This window comes from Aristolochia californica, unplaced genomic scaffold, assembly GCF_029961685.1.
Source record: "Aristolochia californica isolate CCGP_79_NKW_82.1479 unplaced genomic scaffold, dmAriCali1.0.hap1 SCAF_5, whole genome shotgun sequence".
NCBI lineage: Eukaryota > Viridiplantae > Streptophyta > Magnoliopsida > Piperales > Aristolochiaceae > Aristolochia > Aristolochia californica.
The window spans coordinates 43205418-43224682 of record NW_027182214.1 but is presented as its reverse complement, the minus strand read 5'-3'; the positions used below and the strand labels follow the sequence as shown (position 1 = coordinate 43224682).

At 39.4% G+C, this 19265-nt stretch overlaps 2 protein-coding genes across 4 annotated transcripts; both read left to right on the top strand.

Annotated features, from left to right (window-relative positions):
- Positions 1-449: 449 nt before the first annotated feature.
- On the top strand, positions 450-8327 carry LOC137966516 (flocculation protein FLO11-like). The gene is made up of 5 exons (XM_068813159.1): positions 450-1436; positions 1728-1839; positions 6245-6362; positions 6522-7466; positions 7612-8327. The coding sequence occupies exons 1-5, from the start codon at positions 1247-1249 to the stop codon at positions 7855-7857; spliced, it is 1611 nt and encodes a 536-aa protein (XP_068669260.1). The 5' UTR covers positions 450-1246; the 3' UTR covers positions 7858-8327.
- Positions 8328-11576: 3249 nt separating this feature from the next.
- LOC137966089 (putative serine/threonine-protein kinase) lies at positions 11577-16424 on the top strand. 3 transcript variants are annotated; one of them, XM_068812568.1, is made up of 7 exons: positions 11577-12158; positions 12875-13014; positions 13239-13351; positions 13525-13735; positions 13913-14150; positions 15560-15710; positions 15852-16424. In XM_068812568.1, exons 2-7 carry the CDS (start codon positions 12942-12944, stop codon positions 16209-16211), a joined length of 1146 nt encoding a protein of 381 aa, XP_068668669.1. In that variant the 5' UTR covers positions 11577-12158; positions 12875-12941; the 3' UTR covers positions 16212-16424. The 3 variants fall into 3 exon arrangements, with proteins under 3 accessions (XP_068668669.1, XP_068668666.1, XP_068668667.1); XM_068812565.1 differs by having other exon boundaries at positions 12761-13014; XM_068812566.1 differs by having other exon boundaries at positions 12744-13014.
- The last annotated feature ends 2841 nt before the right edge of the window (positions 16425-19265 follow it).

Genomic DNA, 19265 nt, shown 5'->3' with positions numbered 1-19265 from the left:
ACTCTAATTTTTTATATTAAGGGAAGGTTTCAAATCAAATTTAGAGATAAGAAAATATTAAATTATATAAAGTTACTATAATTTATTTGATATATATTATTTTTAAATTAATTTTATAATAAATTTATTATAATTATAAAAGTATTTAAATTTTTATCGCCACGCGTCGAAATTCGAGGTAAAACTAAGTCTAAGTGGGGACTAATTCTCAGTTTAACCACCCATGACTGGCCCTAATTAAGATAGGTTCTTCTAAATGGGACAAATGATAAAATTCACGGACCGGCGGCGTCCTATGCGGAAGCCCGAATATGGACAAAGAGTGGCATTATAGTATTTATGTGAACTTTTATGGTTGTTTTGAAATCAGTTGCTCTTCTTTGTTATCCGTTTGAAAAACGTAGCTTTTACGAGAGTTAGCCAGAGTTGTTTTGTCCCGTCAACAAAATTGAAAGCGAGGCCTAGGGAGAGGACTTCGTCCCTGTTCCCCCGAGTGTCTCGCGCATTCTTTCCATTTTTACCTCATGTCTTCCACTGTTCGACTGAAGGAGTAGGAAAAATCTTCTCAGCTCTGGTTTTTGTTTTCTCCTTTTTTGACCTACCAGCTTCGTTGTAGCAGATCTTAGAAACAAAGACGGTGTTTTTTGTATTGTTTTGGTTTTGTGTTTATTTTTTTCGCTAAAGCTAGCGAAGCTTGAGAACAGCTGATGTTTGGTGGAGTAGATGAAAATTAGGTCGCTAGTACGAGGTGCGGAAGGCTTTTTTTTTTTTTCGGTGTGATGGTTGGGTTTAAGGGGAACTAGTGAAATGCTGCCCGTTTTCTGGTGTTTCCTGCAATAATCGAGCTATTTTGTACGTCTATGTCTTTGATTCTTGGTCGGTAGAGACTTATTTAAAAAAAGAAAGGACTCGTCTTTTGAGAGGTTATGAAAGAGTTCTGGTGTGGAGTGGTGATGCGATGGAATGAGTGGTTTGAGGTTGAAAATCTTGTGTACTATTTTTGTATCTCTCGATAGAGATTTGGTTTTGGAAGTGATAGGGAAAATGCTTGTCGAGTGCCAGCTCTCCGTGCAGACATTTGCGGCCTTTGAGCTGGATTTTAGATCTATATCGTCAATTTAGTTTGGTGGGCATCTGACTGACGTTTCATTTTTCGGAGTGGCTGTAGTTTTGAAGTGATTGATGAGCATCAGGTTTTAGGCCTCTGTTCATAGAGTTTTCTTTGGAATTTATATCTCGAAGTGCGATGAATCGCAGTTTTAGGGGCCCGGAGTCGCCAAAGCAGACATCAGTGCAGCAGAGACCTGGAAGAACTCTTGGCACGATGATGAAGGAGAAAGAAGAAGAACTTGCTCTATTTCTTGAGATGAGGAAACGAGAGAAGGAACGAAATAACCTCCTTCTGCAGAGTCCTGATCAATTGGCCTCCCCATTAGGTACAGTTTTTTTGGCTGTTGTCTTTCTTGGTATTTTCCCATCCAAAAAGAGTTTCGTTACTAGATCAGTTTATGTTTTGATTTTGCTGGGCACAGTTTGGATCCTCTATTGACTTAAGATCACCACAGAGCTAATTTTTCCTTCCTTCCGTGTTGACTGTTTTCTTTCCCTGTTAAAATCTGCATATTAGAAATTTTGACTTCTGGGCGCTTATTTGAATAATGTCAATGAGAGTTCTGCATTAACTTGTTTTCTTTTTCTTTTCATCTATTTACTTTGGATGTCTATAGGGCAAAAAGGAGGCAGTTCTCCCATCTTCAAGATAATGTCATCTACCCCACCACGCAAGACTGCAACTGATGATTTCCTGAACTCCGAGGGTGATAAAAGTGATTATGATTGGTAATATTGTAATTCTGTAGTTGAAATTTATTACTTGTGGTCTGGTCTAACATTCTCATATGAGTCTGTGTTATGTTGGTTTGTGCTGTCTAACAAGTTGTTTACATGCTCTAATTTGTAAGAATTATCTCATTGTGGCTATTAAGAAAAAAAGAAAAACAAGAAAATAAGAGTTCAAGTTGGGTTTGTATGTTCTACAACTTAAACTTTTAAACATTGCCAGTGAGGAAAAATTTCTTTTGCAGAGGAAAGAAATTGGTGGAATTGTCATTGTTGTGACCATAAGAATTGGCCGTTGGAGATGAAATAACTGGTGAAGGTCATTACCTGGATCCATGGATTTATCTCATTATCGAAGGAAAAAGGTGTTGGTATATCGGATAGCAAGGAGTTTCTGGATGATTTGGTTGGACATCTTTTAACTGGTTACTGCTATAAGAGTCGCTTATGAGCAAGATGGAAGAAATCGAGAGGTCCTCAGTCTTTGAAAGGTTTAAGAATAAGGCAACATATTTTTTGTGCTGTTGTTTTTCCTTTCAAATTGGTCCCTTATAATGTCAACTACAAGTGGTTTGACATAGGAATACCAATTGATGTAGTATGTTGGTTAAGATTCAAGGAATAACAGGTTGAATGCTTCCTCTAGAGTGTGGATAACCTGTCTCCAATTGTACAAGTAACTAAGCATCTTTGAGACACTTGCATTTCATTAGCATTATTGAACCATGCTAGTTCGTTAAAGATGTGTGTGAACTTAGATCTTCAAGTTTAGTTTAGAGACCTCATCTTGTGAAATCACATTCTCACAAATAGCGGAATCAATAATAACTTTTGCTGCATGTCCTCCCCAACAACATGTAGTTGTAAAGATGATAAGCCTCAACCAATCTATTTCCTGTTTAGGAGTGTACAAGACCCTTTTATTCATCAAACTTGGGCCATAATCTGAAGCATCAACTATTTCAGTTTTTTCTTCTAGATTTTCATCATAATTTTCTTTTTCCTCGTCATCAACAGTAAACAGTGCTACCTTTTCAAACTTCCATCTCTATGGACTAGCAATTGCTTTCCCTTTTGAGGACATTGAGATTTATACTGACCAGATTTTCCCATTGGTGACAGGTAAAGTTTGTTTTAGTTGGGTGGGTTTTGAGATGAAATTTTGGATGGTTAGTCTATAAAATAGTGAGGGGTTGGTTGCTGGATTTTGGGGTTGGGATGAGGCAATGGGTGTATTAAATGTTTAGGTACTGTTTTGGGTGATAGAAGGTTTGGAAGAGTGTTGGCTGTACCACTTCTCAAGAAACTTGGCCTTTTGATTAGCATTAGAAATATTTGTGTGTGAGCTTTTAGATCACAAACATAACTTGCCACTAAGTCCTCTTGACTTTCTTCTTTTCAGTGTAAGGTGAGGGTTTGCCACCAAGCAGCGACTCATCCCCCTAATTTACTTGCAATCATAGGAACTTTAAATTTATGCCGAAATTTCTTGATTTTGAACACATTGTTAGTGACCTGTCCAATCTAGATAATCATTGGCTTCTTGTCCACCATTGAATCCAGGAATCTCCTTTTTAAAACCTGAATCCATTTTGTGTTTGGAGTACCTTGAGACTCCAAAATTATTGTCATGATTTTTCTCATAAAACATCTTACTTGGACATGAGCCCTTCATTAGTGATGGGTGGGTTGGATCAAGTGGCTTAGGGGTTACTAACTCAACGGCTTTATCTCCAACTTGAACTTTGAGCTTTGTAATGCTTTGAAATTTGTTGACTAATTAAATCAAATTTGTTGGCCATCTCTGCTCATAACTCCTCTGGGCGTTTGTGGAACTCCTCACGATGTGCTTTGACTTGCCTCCATATTTTCTGTGCAAGAATGAATTTAGCAATTTTCTTGACTTTTATGAAGGATGCTTGAATCTAACCCAAAATGCGAATAGTAGCTCTGATACTAATTGACATAGCATAGTGGTTTAGATTCAAGAAATAGCAAAGTTGAATGCTTCTTCTAGAGTATGGGTAGCTTAGATTTTAGCAACAACTTGGAAACCTACAATATGGATTTAGATTTTAGCAATAACGTAGAAAACTAGAGTTTGGATTCGAGTTTAATGATAAAACTTGAAGGATAGAAAGTAGGTGTTAAGAAATGAGCAGAAGGGTAATTTGGTCTTTTTAGATCTGCTGTGATTCTTACATTCTACGCTATCTTATTCTACATCTTTATTTGTATCTCTATTTTATATTTATGTAATTTGGATATGTATTATGGGAGATATAAGAAGTTAAGTTGTTTTTAAGTGTAGAGGGATATATTTGTAAAATTGCTCAAGCCCACTTAATAAAGAGGTTGGGGCTTGGGCATGACCCCCAAGGAGACTGAATTCACGTCCCTCTCTCTCTCTCTCTCTCTCTCTCTCTCTCTCTCTCTCTCTCTCTCTCTCTCTCTCAATTCTTCATTCCTCTCTTTCTCTCTTCTTAATTTCTCTCTTCCTCCTAGATTTACAGTTTTTACCGTAGGGTTTCTGCAGCTAGTAGAAAAATTAGCAAATGGAGAAAAAAGAGAAGGGTAAGTTACAAGAATAAAAACCAGAACTTTTTTCAATAGCAACAGAGTAATTACTGTGTTACGTGTGAGGGCTATTTATGGGCATATAGATGAATAAAATAGGACACTCATATGCTGTCCATTCTAGGAAGTAGACTCTATCTAGGACTTTCTTTAATTTAGTTTTTCTTGCTGGAAACAACTCAAAAATAGGAAATAATTTTAACTTAAAGACTTTCTAATTTTAGGCTATACTTATTCTGAAAAAAAAAAAAAACCAAACTTAAAACAGGGAATTTAAAACATGGAACTACCATTAGAAATAACTTTCTAATTGAAGCTTTTAACCAAAACAGCAAGTTGCTAGCAAAGTTAATTGTCTAATTAAAACTACTATTTTCAGCATGCTTGAAAAAGGAAATTGCAACTTAGAGAATTTTCTAATTTAGGACTTTCTTTTCTTGAAACTTGTACTCAAAATAGGAAATTCAGGCCTCTTTAAATGAAGCCTCCTTCTTTCTTCTGCTTTCATAAACATGAGAAATTTTGGGGTGATTTTTTTGTCTTTAGATATTCTTCAACTAGATCTTCTACATTGGCAAGTGTTGCATCTGTTATCGTTCAAAAAACTATTTGGGATGATGTTGGTTAAGGGAGAATAATCAGTTTCAAAATATCCTGTGCTATTTAAAGCATTTGGAGACACAAAATGCACTCCGAGGTTAAATCAAGTGTTGCAGATCGTGATTTTAGGTTGTATCCATAGCAGTTATATTCCATTTATTGTAGAAGACATGGAAATCTCACGTGTGTTATGCAATTATCTACCAACAAGATTGGTAAGATAATTACGTAGTATTGCCAGTATGAATGATCAAGTCTCAAGCTTGTTTCCACCATGAACTGCTATATCATAAGCCAGCCCACAGATGGTTATTCAGGTTGATCCAGATACACATTTATGTTATTGAATCTGAAATTAAACACTTTCCCATTAAATTAGTATTTTTATGGTCTTGATTTTGAGCCTCACAGGGTAACCAAGTATGGACCTGATGTAGTAGAAAGACTTAAAAAAGGATAGGACCAATAGTACTTTTAAACAAAGATTAGTGTTAATGCTTTCAGAAGAAGATTGATGTTAGAATCGAAAATGTAATGTTCTCATTTAAACATATTTAACTAATAATGTTCATTTGCTAAGACTGCTACAAGTGTTGGATGTCATATTTGGTGTGCACAGCTTCTGTGGTATGTAGTGATCATTGGTTTTCCCCTTTTGCCTGCTCCCTAGAGTTTGGTTATGCATGAATTGGCATATAAAAGGGGCTGCAAGAGAAATTCAATGATTGTGTTCTTCATGATCACTTTTTTTTAGGGTGTTGTATTAGGTTTTGTTACCCTCTTTTGATATGATCTTTGAGTGGCTTATTTTGCGTCTGCTGCAGTCAAACATTTTAGGAGATCACAAAGGTCAAAACTGTTTTTTTTTTTACTAGAATAGTGGTTTTCATTTTTTTTTATCACCCTTCTTAATAGACAGGAATAAAATACCAAAGCAAATAGGAGAGAATATTTACCTGTCGGATTCCTTTCTATTAACTATTATTTTGATTCAGGCCTTAATTCTTCTTTAGTTGAGTCAGTTTTTGCTGCTAGTAGTCTTAAAGACGAATGAAACATGTGCTTGGCAACTGTGAGATTATTTAGCAGAATGTTTTGTATTCACTCTAATCTGTTTTTGTCATTGGTTCTGCTTGAAGGACTGAATGTGGTTTTTATATATGTAAAATTGTTAGAACTGTTCTACCCTTAATGGTTGGAGTTATTGGGAGTTCTTGTCTATTTGCAGGCTTTTGACTCCCCCAGGCACCCCTCTTTTTCCTTCTCTCGAGGCAGAGACAAACAAGCATACAGTGATGAGTCAGATTGGGACTCCCAAGACTCGACCCACTGCGATGAAATCAAGAGTGAGTCCTGAACTCACTTCTGCTGTGGACATTTTTCATTTTGCTCAATGTATCTTAGGTTTGTTTCTGTTGAGTTTTATTGACATGCCTGTGTCATGAACACATTAGGCTTTTGCTTCATTTCCATGCAGGTGTTTCATTTTTTGCTTATATGTGCAGTTAGCCAATCCTCAGGGGCAGCCCAATTCAAGGGGAAATGCAGTGACTAGGCCATCCTCATCTCCTGGCTTGAACTCTTCCAGTACTGGAATTCGGAGGCCCTCGTCATCAGGAGGACCTGGGTCAACCACTTCTCGAATTTCTCGCCCTGCAACGCCTAGTGGAAGGCCTGTTTTACTTTCTACATCTAAACCTTCACGACCTTCCACACCCACATCACGGGCCAGCATACCTTCCAAACCCACTGTTCCTTCAACAAAACCATCAGCTGCTGTGGCAAGATCATCCACTCCAACAGCCCGGCCAACTCTGCCATCGGCAGCCAAGACTGCAACAAGATCAGCAACTCCAACCCGACGCCCATCAACTCCGTCCAGTAGACCTGCAAGTACAGGTCCACCTGGTCGTTCATCCTCAGTTACCAAGACGGCACCCCCACCAAAAAATCCTGTTCCCTCACGTGGAACCTCCCCCACAGTGAAATCTAGGCCATGGAAGCCTTCAGAGATGCCTGGGTTTTCACTTGATGCTCCACCTAATCTAAGGACATCTCTGCCTGAAAGGCCATTGTCGGCCTCAAGGGGCAGACCTGGAGCCCCCAGTACTCGTTCTTCTTCTGTCGAACCTTCTCCAAATGGCAGACCACGAAGGCAATCTTGCTCTCCTTCAAGAGGGAGGGCATCTAATGGTAGTAACCATGGCAGTGGAAGTTCTGTCTTGACAAACCGATCACATTCCAATGGTAGCGATTGTCCGAGTCCTGTTTTGATAGGAACTAAGATGGTTGAGAGGGTAATAAACATGAGAAAGTTGGCACCTCCTAAAGTAGATGAGCAGCGATCCTCCCTTGGTAACACTGCTGGCAAGTCATCCTCATCGCCAGATAGCTCAGGCTTTGGCAGAAATCTCTCAAAGAAATCATTAGACATGGCTCTCAGGCATATGGTGTGTCCTGTTTTGTCGAGCAATTTTTTAATTAGTCCAGTTTACCTGTGCAGTATTTTGTGCAATTTGTGTAGGTTGATTGTGGTTTTGTGGCTAGATCTCTGTAATTTGCAACATTTTGATTTTGCTCTTTCTTTCTGTGCAGGATTTTCGAAGAAGCATTCCAGGCAATCTACACCCACTTATGACGAATATTCCCGCTTCTTCCATGTACAGTGTAAGGTCAGGGCCTGTGAGAAGCAGGACAATTAGTGTTTCGGACTCACCGATTGCTACAAGCAGCAATTGCAGTTCTGAGCAGAGTGTAAATAACAATGCCCTCTGTTTGGAAGGGATCGAAATTGAAGATGACCTTGGGGGTGTGAGAAGGGAGGCCATTTCTCTCCATTAAGCCAGCGTGGTAGGTAACGCCACATATTGCCTGCACTGGAACTGCAGGGTTGCCAGCATTAAAGGGTATTATATTCTTTGGGTTTTTGGAAGCTATCGTCGGTCCTGTAGTTTTCTTGTTGACCTTTTCTGCAGTTGTACAAGAATTGGTGACTAATTGCGAACGACGGGTATGTACACCCTGAAAATGTTGTAACATAAGAGCATGAAAATGGAAAATGTTGAAAGAACACTAGGTGGTCATTGCTATGACCTTCGAGGTACAGCATAGGTCTACATTCTGGAGATCAGAGTCAGGTTACAAAATTCTAAACCAACCATAGGAGGTTGGTAATGGTTTGGCTATCCTGCTTATGGAGTTCTCTCTCAAAATAAATGGACCTATCCCTTCTTTGAAGAATCTATTTGTATCGGGGTAGAAAATCTCTGTTTACTACTAATAAATGGACCACGTATACATCTAAGGGACCCTAAAAAATAGGAACTGTTAACTTGATTATCCATGAGAAGCAACTAACAGTCTTTCTCTTTTAGTTAGTAGAAGAGGGAGGGGCATGTTTATATCCTTATCATCTACAGAGGGATCCTTCTCTATAATTCCAGTTAAAAGGGTGAAGGGCGACAAAGAGAGGGCAAGAGGGTTGCTAACTCTCATCTCCCCTCTCTTTGTTACCATCACAGGAAGGGCTCCTGGCTCCTGCCCTCTCTCCGATGAACAGGGGGAGGACAGACCTCCTTTCACACTGATACCAAAAGGGAAGGGATGACACTATATATTGCTCAGGCAAAGTTCTCGCCCTATGTATGATGAAGATAAAGTGAGATCAGAAAATACAAAGAAGTGAGAAACATAGATGAGTGAGGCCTCAAGAGGGAAGAACGGTAATGAATCCTATCAACCTCTGATTCCTATATGCCTGTGGAGATGCCCTTATTTTTCATTTCAGAGATGTTATAGACTAGTTTTTTTGTGCTTGTGGAATAGAGAAACAAACATAGAATGTCCTGTTTTGAATTTTGCTGACAAGGATCTGCTTATAAGGGGGAAGGGGGTTGTTGGCTTCACCATCTTTATTGTTGCACGTCGTGATATGATATTCACTTGCTTGAATGGATATAAATTCATGCATGAACTCTCTTGGGGAGCTTGCTGGTTTTAGTCACAGTGTGCTCTGAATGTCTGAGATGTGTACGTGGTTACTTATGACAAGGAATTTATGCAGAAAGGAGAAACCCTTTCTCATTTACAGGGCCAGCTAGTGATCCTCTTGGTAGAATCCGTAATAGTAATTTCTAATCCAAAATTTATAACATGCTAGAATATAAGGATTGAAAACAATTATTCCTTAACTAAATCGCCTCTCTTCCAGATGGGGGGAGAAGTAAAACTGTGTGTGATTTAATATATTGGGGACCATAACCATTATGTGTCTCCTTATAAAAGGTTACCATAATTTTCTATGGTATCTACTCAATTGGTCCATATTTATGACCCATATCTATGACCCATTCCTTAATGGGTTTGACAAAATTAGATCACTTAATTTCAGCTCATTCTATTAAAAATAAAAAAATATAATTATATAATAAATATATTATCCAAATTAAAATAAGAAACGTGAATTTCTTAACAATCTCCCACGTGGGCTGTGCTGTACATCTACCCATTTGGTAGAAAAAAGCTTAGAAGTTTTTGACACTCTCGTCTGGTGTGGATAATTTATAGATTTCCTCGAACATCTAGTTGCCTTTTTTCACCGTTCTCTGAAAATAATTGTTTAAAAATGGAATAATGGATGTCCTTGTCTGGCTAATTTATAGATTTCCTCTTAACATCTAGTTGCCTTTTTTCACCATTCACTGAAAATAATTGTTTAAAAATGGAATCATGAATGTCCTTGTCTGTGAATAGGGAGATTCCCGAATTACATGAGAGGATCCAACATGATTAATTTAAGATCGGCAGCCGGAATATGGTAACATGTTCTAACATGAGAGGACCCAATATGATTAATTTAAGACCGGGAGCCCATATTCCAACGCAGCAACAAATTAATCTAATAACTGAGCGTTTGATTGTAAAGACTTAAATATAAATTTATAACGTTATAAATTTATATTATAAATGCAAACGGAAGCAAGAATCTACCACTCTCCATACAATCAGATTCTGTTAAAAAATATCTGTTCTCTGTTTCTGTTTGGCGATTTCGGCCTTTGATCACGCTCAACAATGGTGTAAATTGAAGGGTAACGAAATCGGGAACCAAAAAGTTAATAAAAGATTGTCAAACTTCCCATCAAGGTTATTCATGACAACTACCGGCAATTGCAACTGATAAAAGTTTGAGACTAATTGTGTCTATGAGAAACCGTTTATAATGAAAACTGTTAACATTGATATCTGGTCTTGGTCTTCTAAAGAGGCCGATGTCACCGAAAAAAGAGAAGCAGCAGGTTCGAAGGAGGCGCCTTTGTGACCAGAAATCGGCTTGAAAAAATGTGAGAATGTCTAGACAGCGTCGCGTAATCTCAGAAAAATTCTGCTGCAGCAGTGTAAGAATGAAAAGCGTCACGCCCATGCCAGAGTGTTAAGAGCAAACAAACTCGGGTAGGTGTGAATTGTCATTGTGGCTTTCCAACGCTTGACCATTAATGGAGAAAAGCAGAAAATGGGTAAATTGTAAAATTTCTACCGTATCCATATATCTGTTTGGACTGGAACCTCCGTCATCCACAGAAACAAGCCGGTCTAGTCAACCACTCCCACTTATGGCCTCTTATTACCAACGGCACCAACACGGATACCAGCGCTCGTCATTGTCTGTCCATCTGGATGTCTGGACGATCCGTCGTCACATGTAATGGGACAACAGAAACAGATTGGAAGCCGCAAGCTCGACAGGTCTCAGCAGCTCCGACTACGGCGGGCGGGCTCCGTAGTTCCCATTTCAAAACGACACATCGATCCGGTTCTCAACCACCATATCCATCATGTGTGGTGAGGACAAAGGCAAGCCTTCTCAATCTTTCTCCATTTTCTGCTACCACGGTCGCCGGTGATTGGGACTAGAACGCATCGTTCATTTGTTTATATAAAACAGTCCAATTATAAGAAGAAGTCGCATCCTGTAACTATCACCGGCAATTATCACTAAACAAACTGATATCGTAATGAAAAATCTTTCTTTGGCTTTGGCCGGTGCACTTCCATTGACTCCGATCCCGATCCCGATCCTTCTCCGTCGTCGTTTCGTTTTCGTAGTTCTTCGCGAAGGCCTGTGTAGGAAGAGATTCCTTGAAGGATTTAGTCCAAGTCAATCATCTCGTGCCAAGGACTTTTGGGCGAGTCCAAGTCATCTTGAACGGATTCACTATTGGGTGGAGAATTCCTATTTTGAATTCTTTAATTGGGTGAGAATTTTTCTGATCAGAATAATTAATTAATTAATTATTTAAGGCGATCTAATTAATAATTACCGCATAATAAATATCCTTATTTTGATTATTTACCCTGGGGGCCGGGGCTGGCGGGCACCGTCGAACGTCTGAAATCAGATCCGGAGACTTGTGTCACGCACGCCAAGAACAGGTGGTGTAGCGGGTCGGAGGGGTATTAGTCGAGTAAAATTCCTTCGTCTTCTCTTCCTCGTCTGTGTCTACCGCGTTTGTTTTTACTTTTTTGCCAGCTTCTACCGTGTTCAGCTCAGAATTCAGACTCGGCGAGCGCAGACTCTTGACTAGTGCAGATATTTATTGGGAGCCGGCGAGAGAAATGGTTTAAGGCCAGGTCCATCGCAACAAATTTAATAAAGAAATGGGAAATCGTTTCACTTGTAAATCCAGAAAGGAGGACGAGTGTGAAACAGAGTGTGTCCTCAACCACTGTCTCTTTCTTGCTCCACATAAACACTATTTGGACTTTTTCACTTCTGTTTTTGTTGAGAAGAGCCACGTCTAGATTTAGAAGAAAACGAAGGTGGGGAAGGGAGCAAACCAGGATTATTAAAAAGAAAGTTCCGCCACTTTAAAAATACCGATTTGTTGAATTGTGAGCTTCTATTCGAAGGTACGGTTCCCATCCATTTCTGCGAAGGGTTTGTGATCTACCCCCCGCTGCCGCTTGCTTGTGTTTCTCTCTCTCTCTCGCCCGCTCGATCCGTTTCTGCATTTATGTCAAATCATTCTGGTCGGACGAGATATTCTGCGTTGTTAGTGATTGATCAATTTCGCTTTATGCTTGGGGAGCTCAGAATTGAGTTTCCTATATCGATCTACTTGGTATCGCGTCGGAGCGGAATGGTAAGTGTCGTCTCCCTGAAACTTCTCTTTTTTCTAGTTTTATGTTCTTGCAGTGGGTTTTAATTTTTGGTTGAAAGACGTGTGTCTTCTAGTGTCGATAAGGAGGGAATGTTCTTCGGCTAATTGTCTGGAAAATAGAATTTTTATTTTATTTTTTCATTTTTGTGCTTGTGGCTTGACGTTTATGAGTCATTTAATGTTCTTAATTTATTCTCTGGTTTGAATGATTTGTTGGACAAAGATTTTTTTAGGATTAGTGTGGGTGATTTTGGTTTCTGATTCTCATTTGTGAATTTTAGGATAAGTGACAAGTTTTCATCTCTTTGAGGATTTTGTTCTTATTTGTGTATGTTAATGAAGGCAGTTATTAGAGAGTGTTTTTTTGTGCACACCAGTTAGTAAACTTAAGTCACTGTTGTTATTTGTAAATTGGATCCTTTTTTTTTTAACTCACAAATTTCTTTTGTGACTTAGAGACCTTAACTTGACTCCATCAACAAATTGCAAAGCCTCCTTATGTTTTTTTTCTTATGATTGATTTTAAACTATGCTATTAGTTCATCTCAAGTGACTGATGATGAGCAGTATACATATCGCTGCAGAATATAAAATTCTAGTGCTTGAAGGAAAAAATTGATGGACCTGTACATGAGTCAGCTTTTGTTCACAAGCTTTATTCTTCAAAGTTAAGGAATCTCCATTCACCCCTTTGTCAGATTGAGTGCTAAGGAGTAAGTGAAAAAGAAGCTCTGTTTGAAAACTGTGAAACTGATCGAAATAGCGATGAATTTCTGCTGCTTTGGTGCATCAAAATTTCTAAAAGAGAACAAAGATTCTTCTCTGGAACATCCATTAGGTGAGAACTTCCTAACGATTTCTATATTTTACCGTATTATGAAGAATTTGCTCTGTACCTTGAACAGGATCTACTTCCTCCTTGGTATTTCTGGAGCATTCTTTCTTGTTCATTTTTTCTCTATAGCTTTAGGCCTCTCAGAATTCGTATGTATCTATCTTTTCGTATCCATATAGTTTCAATTCTAACATGCTTATTAAATTGCAACCGTTTGTGCATGGCAGGAAATATTGGTAGCAATGTCAGGCTGTTCTCCTACAATGCGCTAAGGTCTGCATCAAGGAACTTCCATCCATCTAACAAAATAGGTGGAGGTGGTTTTGGAGTAGTATATAAAGTAAGCCTTTGACCCTCGTTAGTTCATGTCTCCGACTTTTCATCTTCAGTCTGCAACATGTACAGAAAACAGATCTCTGTCTTGATGTAGAAAGTTCAAAATTTCAATAAGGTAACATGTTTATACTACATTTATATTAATAGTTATGCTACATTTTCTGCCTCTTGTTATAGGGAGTCTTAAGGGATGAAACCCAAGTTGCAATAAAGTCACTTTCAGCTGAATCAAAACAAGGTACTCGAGAGTTTTTGACAGAGATTGAAATGATATCAAATATTAAACATCCGAACCTTGTTCAATTGATTGGGTGTTGTATTGAGGGCAACAACCGGATGCTGGTGTATGAGTATCTAGAGAACAATAGCCTTGCTAGTGCTCTACTTGGTAATCACTTAAACCTCAGCAGCTTGCCAGTGTTCCTTTTTTATTTTTCAAAGAAAATGGGACAGCAAATATTTCATCTCGAATCTAAACTAAACAACCAGAATCTAAACTCCCATCCTTTTTATTTGTTTACTTAATTATTTTTAGGAAACTGAGGTGCAAAATTTATCATTTCAGGTATAAAGAGTAAAAGAATTGTTCTGGATTGGCCTAAAAGAGCCCACATTTGTTTGGGTACAGCTCAAGGCCTAGCATTTCTTCATGAGGAAGCCGAACCACATATTGTCCACAGGGACATCAAAGCTAGTAATGTTCTTCTTGAAAAGGATTTTAACCCTAAAATTGGAGATTTTGGACTGGCAAAACTTTTTCCAGATAATGTCACACATATCAGTACACGAGTTGCTGGAACTATGTAAGTATAGTTTTTTGTAACTAGACTATTCTTATTCCTTAGCTTGTATTTAGTACTTAACCATGTGGGTTCACCTGTTTGCATTCAAATATTATCATTACAAGGTGGCATTTTCTAAGACTCTGAAACTGAGACTTCACTGGTCTTCATTTCGGAATCAATGAAATTATATACTTGAGGCACTTATATTTCTTTCTATTAAAAAATTTACTTGTTTTAGTAAGTTTTTAGTATATATAAAACCATAACATTTTTTGTTTTATTGACTTATCATTCAATTAGTTATCATAATTCTGTGATCAAGAAAACAATATTTTTGGGAAACATAATATCTGAAAAAGATGTGCTCTCCAATTCTAGTGTCCTTGATGTCACTGGTCTTCATCTACAAGAAAAAGCTAGAAAGAATTCTATTGTTGTCGAGTAACTGGTCTGCACAAAGTAGAAAAATAAAGAAAATTGTATTTGGGCATTACATTGTTTAGGTTTTCTTGTGTCAGTCTAGTACCACCACATTGTCAGGCATCATCTGTAAAGTTACTAGGTGATTTTACCTGTTTTGTGCATTAAAATTTGCATAAAGAGTGGTTCTTACTAGAAGACACTGTTTAATTGGTTTCAGTAGTTTTTGTCTTAAAGCTATTTAAGATAAATCATTTTCATGTGGCATATATGCACTTTACTGAAGTTTGCTGGGTTCTAGGATGAACCAAAGTTAGTGTAGTTATATTTGAATCTTGCTGCTACAAATGCGTCAACATTGGATTGTATGAATAAATCAAAGTTAATGTATAGAACAGCATATTCAACCTTAGCTAGTCTTACATTTTTATGGTTGATGAAGAATGTAATTAACTGATGTCCATGATGATCTTAGAGTCCCTCTGAGCTCATTCAAGAGATCTGCAGCACATAAGTTGAAATATGATACAAACTTAGCAGAATAAGCCTCAGCTTGATTGTCAGATGTTTGCCTAATTGGCTGGAGAAACTAGCTAGGATTAATTGTGAATTATTAGAAAAACACCCTTCAGCCCCATCAACTCATTTTGATTCTCTGGGTGCCCTAACTACACACAATAATTGCTTTGAATGTTCACCGTCTTCGTTTCAATCTCGTTCTTTCTAGAAGCTCCTCTCAATACTTGCTTTTGATGATCTGTTTGAAATAACAATCCAAGATATTATTTTCTTCTTTTCTTGTCTATCCATTATGCATTTTCGAGCACTTTATTTCCGTAGCCAGTGGTCTGTTTGTTCAATAAGTGGAGTTGAAGACTCGTTACTCAAATTACTTCCGAAACTCATACGTCCATTTGTTAAAATGTGTGATCTACAAATTTCAAATGTTCTTTGAAATGCATTTCTCAATTACACCTGACTTTTTTACGTCCATTTGGTGTTTTCAGTGGGTATTTAGCACCAGAGTATGCTTTGCTAGGACAATTGACCAAAAAGGCTGATATTTATAGTTTCGGGGTGCTCATGCTTGAAATCATCAGTGGGACAAGTAGCAGTAAGGCAGCATGGGATGAGGATATGAAGGTTCTTCTAGAGTGGGTGAGATGCTTTTCTATGGATTCCATGGTTTTTCTCCTCTTTTTAGTAACTTAAGCTGGTTCTCCGCAGCTTCCTTCTAAATACAAATGCAAGAAGAATAATTGTTGGTACAGAATCTAATTTATTGTGATCAAACTGTAGACATGGAAATTGCGAGAAGAGAACAGGCTCTTGGAGATTGTAGACCCAGAGCTGGATGGGTACCCAGAGGAGGAAGTTCTACGGTTCATCAAGGTGGCTCTCTTTTGCACCCAAGCAACCTCTCAGCAAAGACCCTCGATGAATAAGGTTTTGGAAATGCTGGCAAAGGAGATTACGCTTGATGAGCAAACCTTAACAGCACCTGGAATTCTTAAAACCTCAACCCGGAATTCGAAAGATTCAGGAGACTCTTCCCAGACCTCTCAGGGACGAAAAGATAAAGGATCAAGTAGTACAGTCATTACGTCAACGAATTTAGACAGCACTCCCCTCAGCATGACACAGATGCTACCAAGGTGAGAAGAGTGCTTATTTTCAAAGCTCTCTAATTTTAAAGCCCACTTAGCCTCTCAATCTCTTCTATTTTTTTTTAACTAAAGAAAAATGCAAAAAAGCATTGTATAGAATATGATAATGTAGCATAATTTCATTCTTCTTTGTAATATTTGATGATTTCCTTGTAAACTTGCATATTGTGTATTATAGAGGATTAAGAAGGGACGAGGGAATTTACCTCTTATTTGTACTTATTTCTTTAATCTATAGTCGTAGAAATTTGATCGCCAAAATTAGAATCTGAATTGAAGGTCCATATCGATATTGATCAATGACAAAGATCGAAAGAACTTGATTAAAGGTCAAAGTCAAAGTTTGTTATACTCAAAGAATATAGATCGGTCAAATAGTCCGTCAATGGTCAAAATCAGAACTCTAAAAATTTAGATTGATTATTAAAGTTGAAGTCTCATTAACAGTCAAGATTAAGTGATTGTATCGAGTTACTATTACTATCAAATTAAAGGAAAATATCACTTAGATGTCAGTTAAGGGCCACACGAGTGAAAGAGTTGGCACATTACTAACACGTGCATTGTTTCTTGAACCAGCACTTTGGAGTCAATCGTCATTTCCATGGAAAGGAAAGGAAAGGCAAATGCTATTGCGCCCCGTCTGCGCCTTTCTCCCCCCGTCGCTGAAAATCGCCAAAGCCAAACCCCGGGCCAGCCCTCCGCAGTACCTCCCCCCGAAACCCTCCGCCGTTTCGTTTTGCCGGAGCGCCGGAGCCGACCCAAAAAACTTTATTCTTCCTTCCCGTAGCCATCACTGCTAAGCCGTTCCCGGCGCCGCACACCTGTGCCACGCCATCGCCATCGCCTATCCAGAAAACTTCTCCCTCCTTTGTTTTGACTTCCCCCGAGCAATCACCCCCGTCAGCCAGAGCCTCCGCCCATCGCTCTTCTCCCGTCGCCGATTTTCCGTAGAAATCCATCCACCTCGCTGCCGCCTGCTCCACATCACCACCGATCACCGTCGCCATCGACTCCCGCAGCCTCGCCTCCGCCTCGCCGTACCCCAGCCAGAGCAGCTGAACCGAACCCTCTCCCGTCGTCGTCGCCCTGCCGCCGTCTGCTCTGTCGGCAACCCAGACCCCAGCGTCATCTCAGAGAGCGACCGAAGTCCAGGGGGGAAATAATTTTCCCCTTCGACGCTCCATCGCGCACGGCGTGCGAGCTCACACGTGCGGTAAATATTTTTTTTTTTGAAAAAAAAACTCTCTGGGCAAAACCTCTTCTTCCCATCCGGACAGTGCGATTCAGTCTACTCCAGCTGGTTCTCTACCTCGTCTCTTCACCGGACGATACAATTCTGTCCGCCCCAATCCAATCTTGTGCCAGTTGCTGGTAATTACCTTCGGTTTTTGTGGAAGCACAGGAAAAATAATTAGTATAGAAGCCGAGGAAGCCTCATGGTCGAAGTTGAGGGAAAAAAAGACCTCAATGGCTTTTCTACCTTGTTAAGCTAAAATGGAATCCTCGAGGACCCATTCTAACATAACATGCGATAGAGGTTCAATCTTAATGTAAAATCCAGGAGGCTCTAGCAATTTCAGTACAAGTTTCTTGAAAAAGTAAACGATCTGATACTTGAAAAATGCCATTCCAAAACTTGGGGAAATCTTGATCCTTACAACCATTTGGACTAAGCTCATCAATTGCCTTCCAGTAGTGTTTGTCGGCTTCAGCATGAAACTTTTCCCTTTAATGTTGTCACTCACTCGAAGAGACTGCCAGCAAGAAAGGCAGACAGCAGATACACATGGAATATGAGAAATCCGTATCAATTGAATAAGCGTTTCCTTGAAATAAGGCAGGAAAAAATGGCATACCAACTGCTTCGAGAACTAAACCAGCAGTTGAATCATTTACTAATTCATAAGAAGAAGAGATAAGCGGACTAGAAGAAAACATCCGATCACCAATTCACAAGAAAATGAGATATATAGATGATATTTGCATCGAACAGAAAAATATTCACAGATTTCAAGTGAACTTAACAACATGTTGGAATTTGTGTTTGTATCGACCGGGCCAGTCCTTGTATAAGATCCGTGGACAAATTTACCGGAAAAAGGATAAATTCACCATAAATACCTGGGACAAAATTCGGTAGGAGCGGGACTCGAACTCGGGACCAACCTGTTCTGATACCATGTTGAAACCATTGCGCTAAAAGGCTCGAACCTATTAGGAAAGCAACCCCACGGATCTTATACAAGGACTGGCCCGGTCGATATAAACACAAATTCCAACACTCCCCCGCACGGGAAAACCCGTGGACAAATTCACCGGAAAAACCCGAGGCAAACTCCTGAAAAACCCAGGACAAATTCACCAAAAATACCTGGGACAAAATTCGGTGGGAGCGAGACTCGAACTCGGGACCAACCTGCTCTGATACTATGTTGAAACCCGTGCGCTAAAAGGCTCGAACCTGTTAGGAAAGCAACCTGTTGGAATTTGTGTTTGTATCAACCGGGCCAGTCCTTGTATAAGATCCGTGTGGTTGCTTTCCTAAAAGGTTTGAGCCTTTTAGCGCAATGGTTTCAATATGGTATCAGAACAGGTTGGTCCCGAGTTCGAGTCCCGCTCCTACCGAATTTTGTCCCGGGTTTTTCCTGTGAATTTGTCCACGGATCTTATACAAAACTGGCCCGGTCGATATAAACACAAATTCCAACACAATACTAGTCACTCTAGCAGATCGTTTTGAAGAAAACCCAAAGCCATTCCATTTGATTCCGTAGAAAAGGTCGAGAATCCAGCGCCGCCAGAGTGGATCGGTGGAGGAGAAGGAGTCTCCGGCATCGCGGAGGACTGAAACACATTGTCTCCGGCAGAATTGAAGACGGGAGAGGAGACATCACCGGGATCTTTGTTCGAATCGTTATCGGTGAAATTCGAGAAAGAATCAAATCGTTGGGACGGAAGGCGAGGATCATAGCCGAGGTAGCCATCGTCGTCGAAAGAGCGAGTGGTGGCGGCGGCGGGTCGGGAATCGTCGCCGTCCGAGGCA

Coding starts and splice junctions, on each gene's coding strand:
- LOC137966516 (XM_068813159.1), top strand. CDS start 1,247: ATGAATCGCAGTTTTAGGGGCCCGGAGTCGCCAAAGCAGACATCAGTG. Junction 1,437..1,727: donor TCAATTGGCCTCCCCATTAG/GTACAGTTTTTT, acceptor GGATGTCTATAG/GGCAAAAAGGAGGCAGTTCT. Junction 7,467..7,611: donor ACATGGCTCTCAGGCATATG/GTGTGTCCTGTT, acceptor CTTTCTGTGCAG/GATTTTCGAAGAAGCATTCC.
- LOC137966089 (XM_068812568.1), top strand. CDS start 12,942: ATGAATTTCTGCTGCTTTGGTGCATCAAAATTTCTAAAAGAGAACAAA. Junction 13,736..13,912: donor CCTTGCTAGTGCTCTACTTG/GTAATCACTTAA, acceptor TTATCATTTCAG/GTATAAAGAGTAAAAGAATT. Junction 14,151..15,559: donor ACACGAGTTGCTGGAACTAT/GTAAGTATAGTT, acceptor TGGTGTTTTCAG/TGGGTATTTAGCACCAGAGT.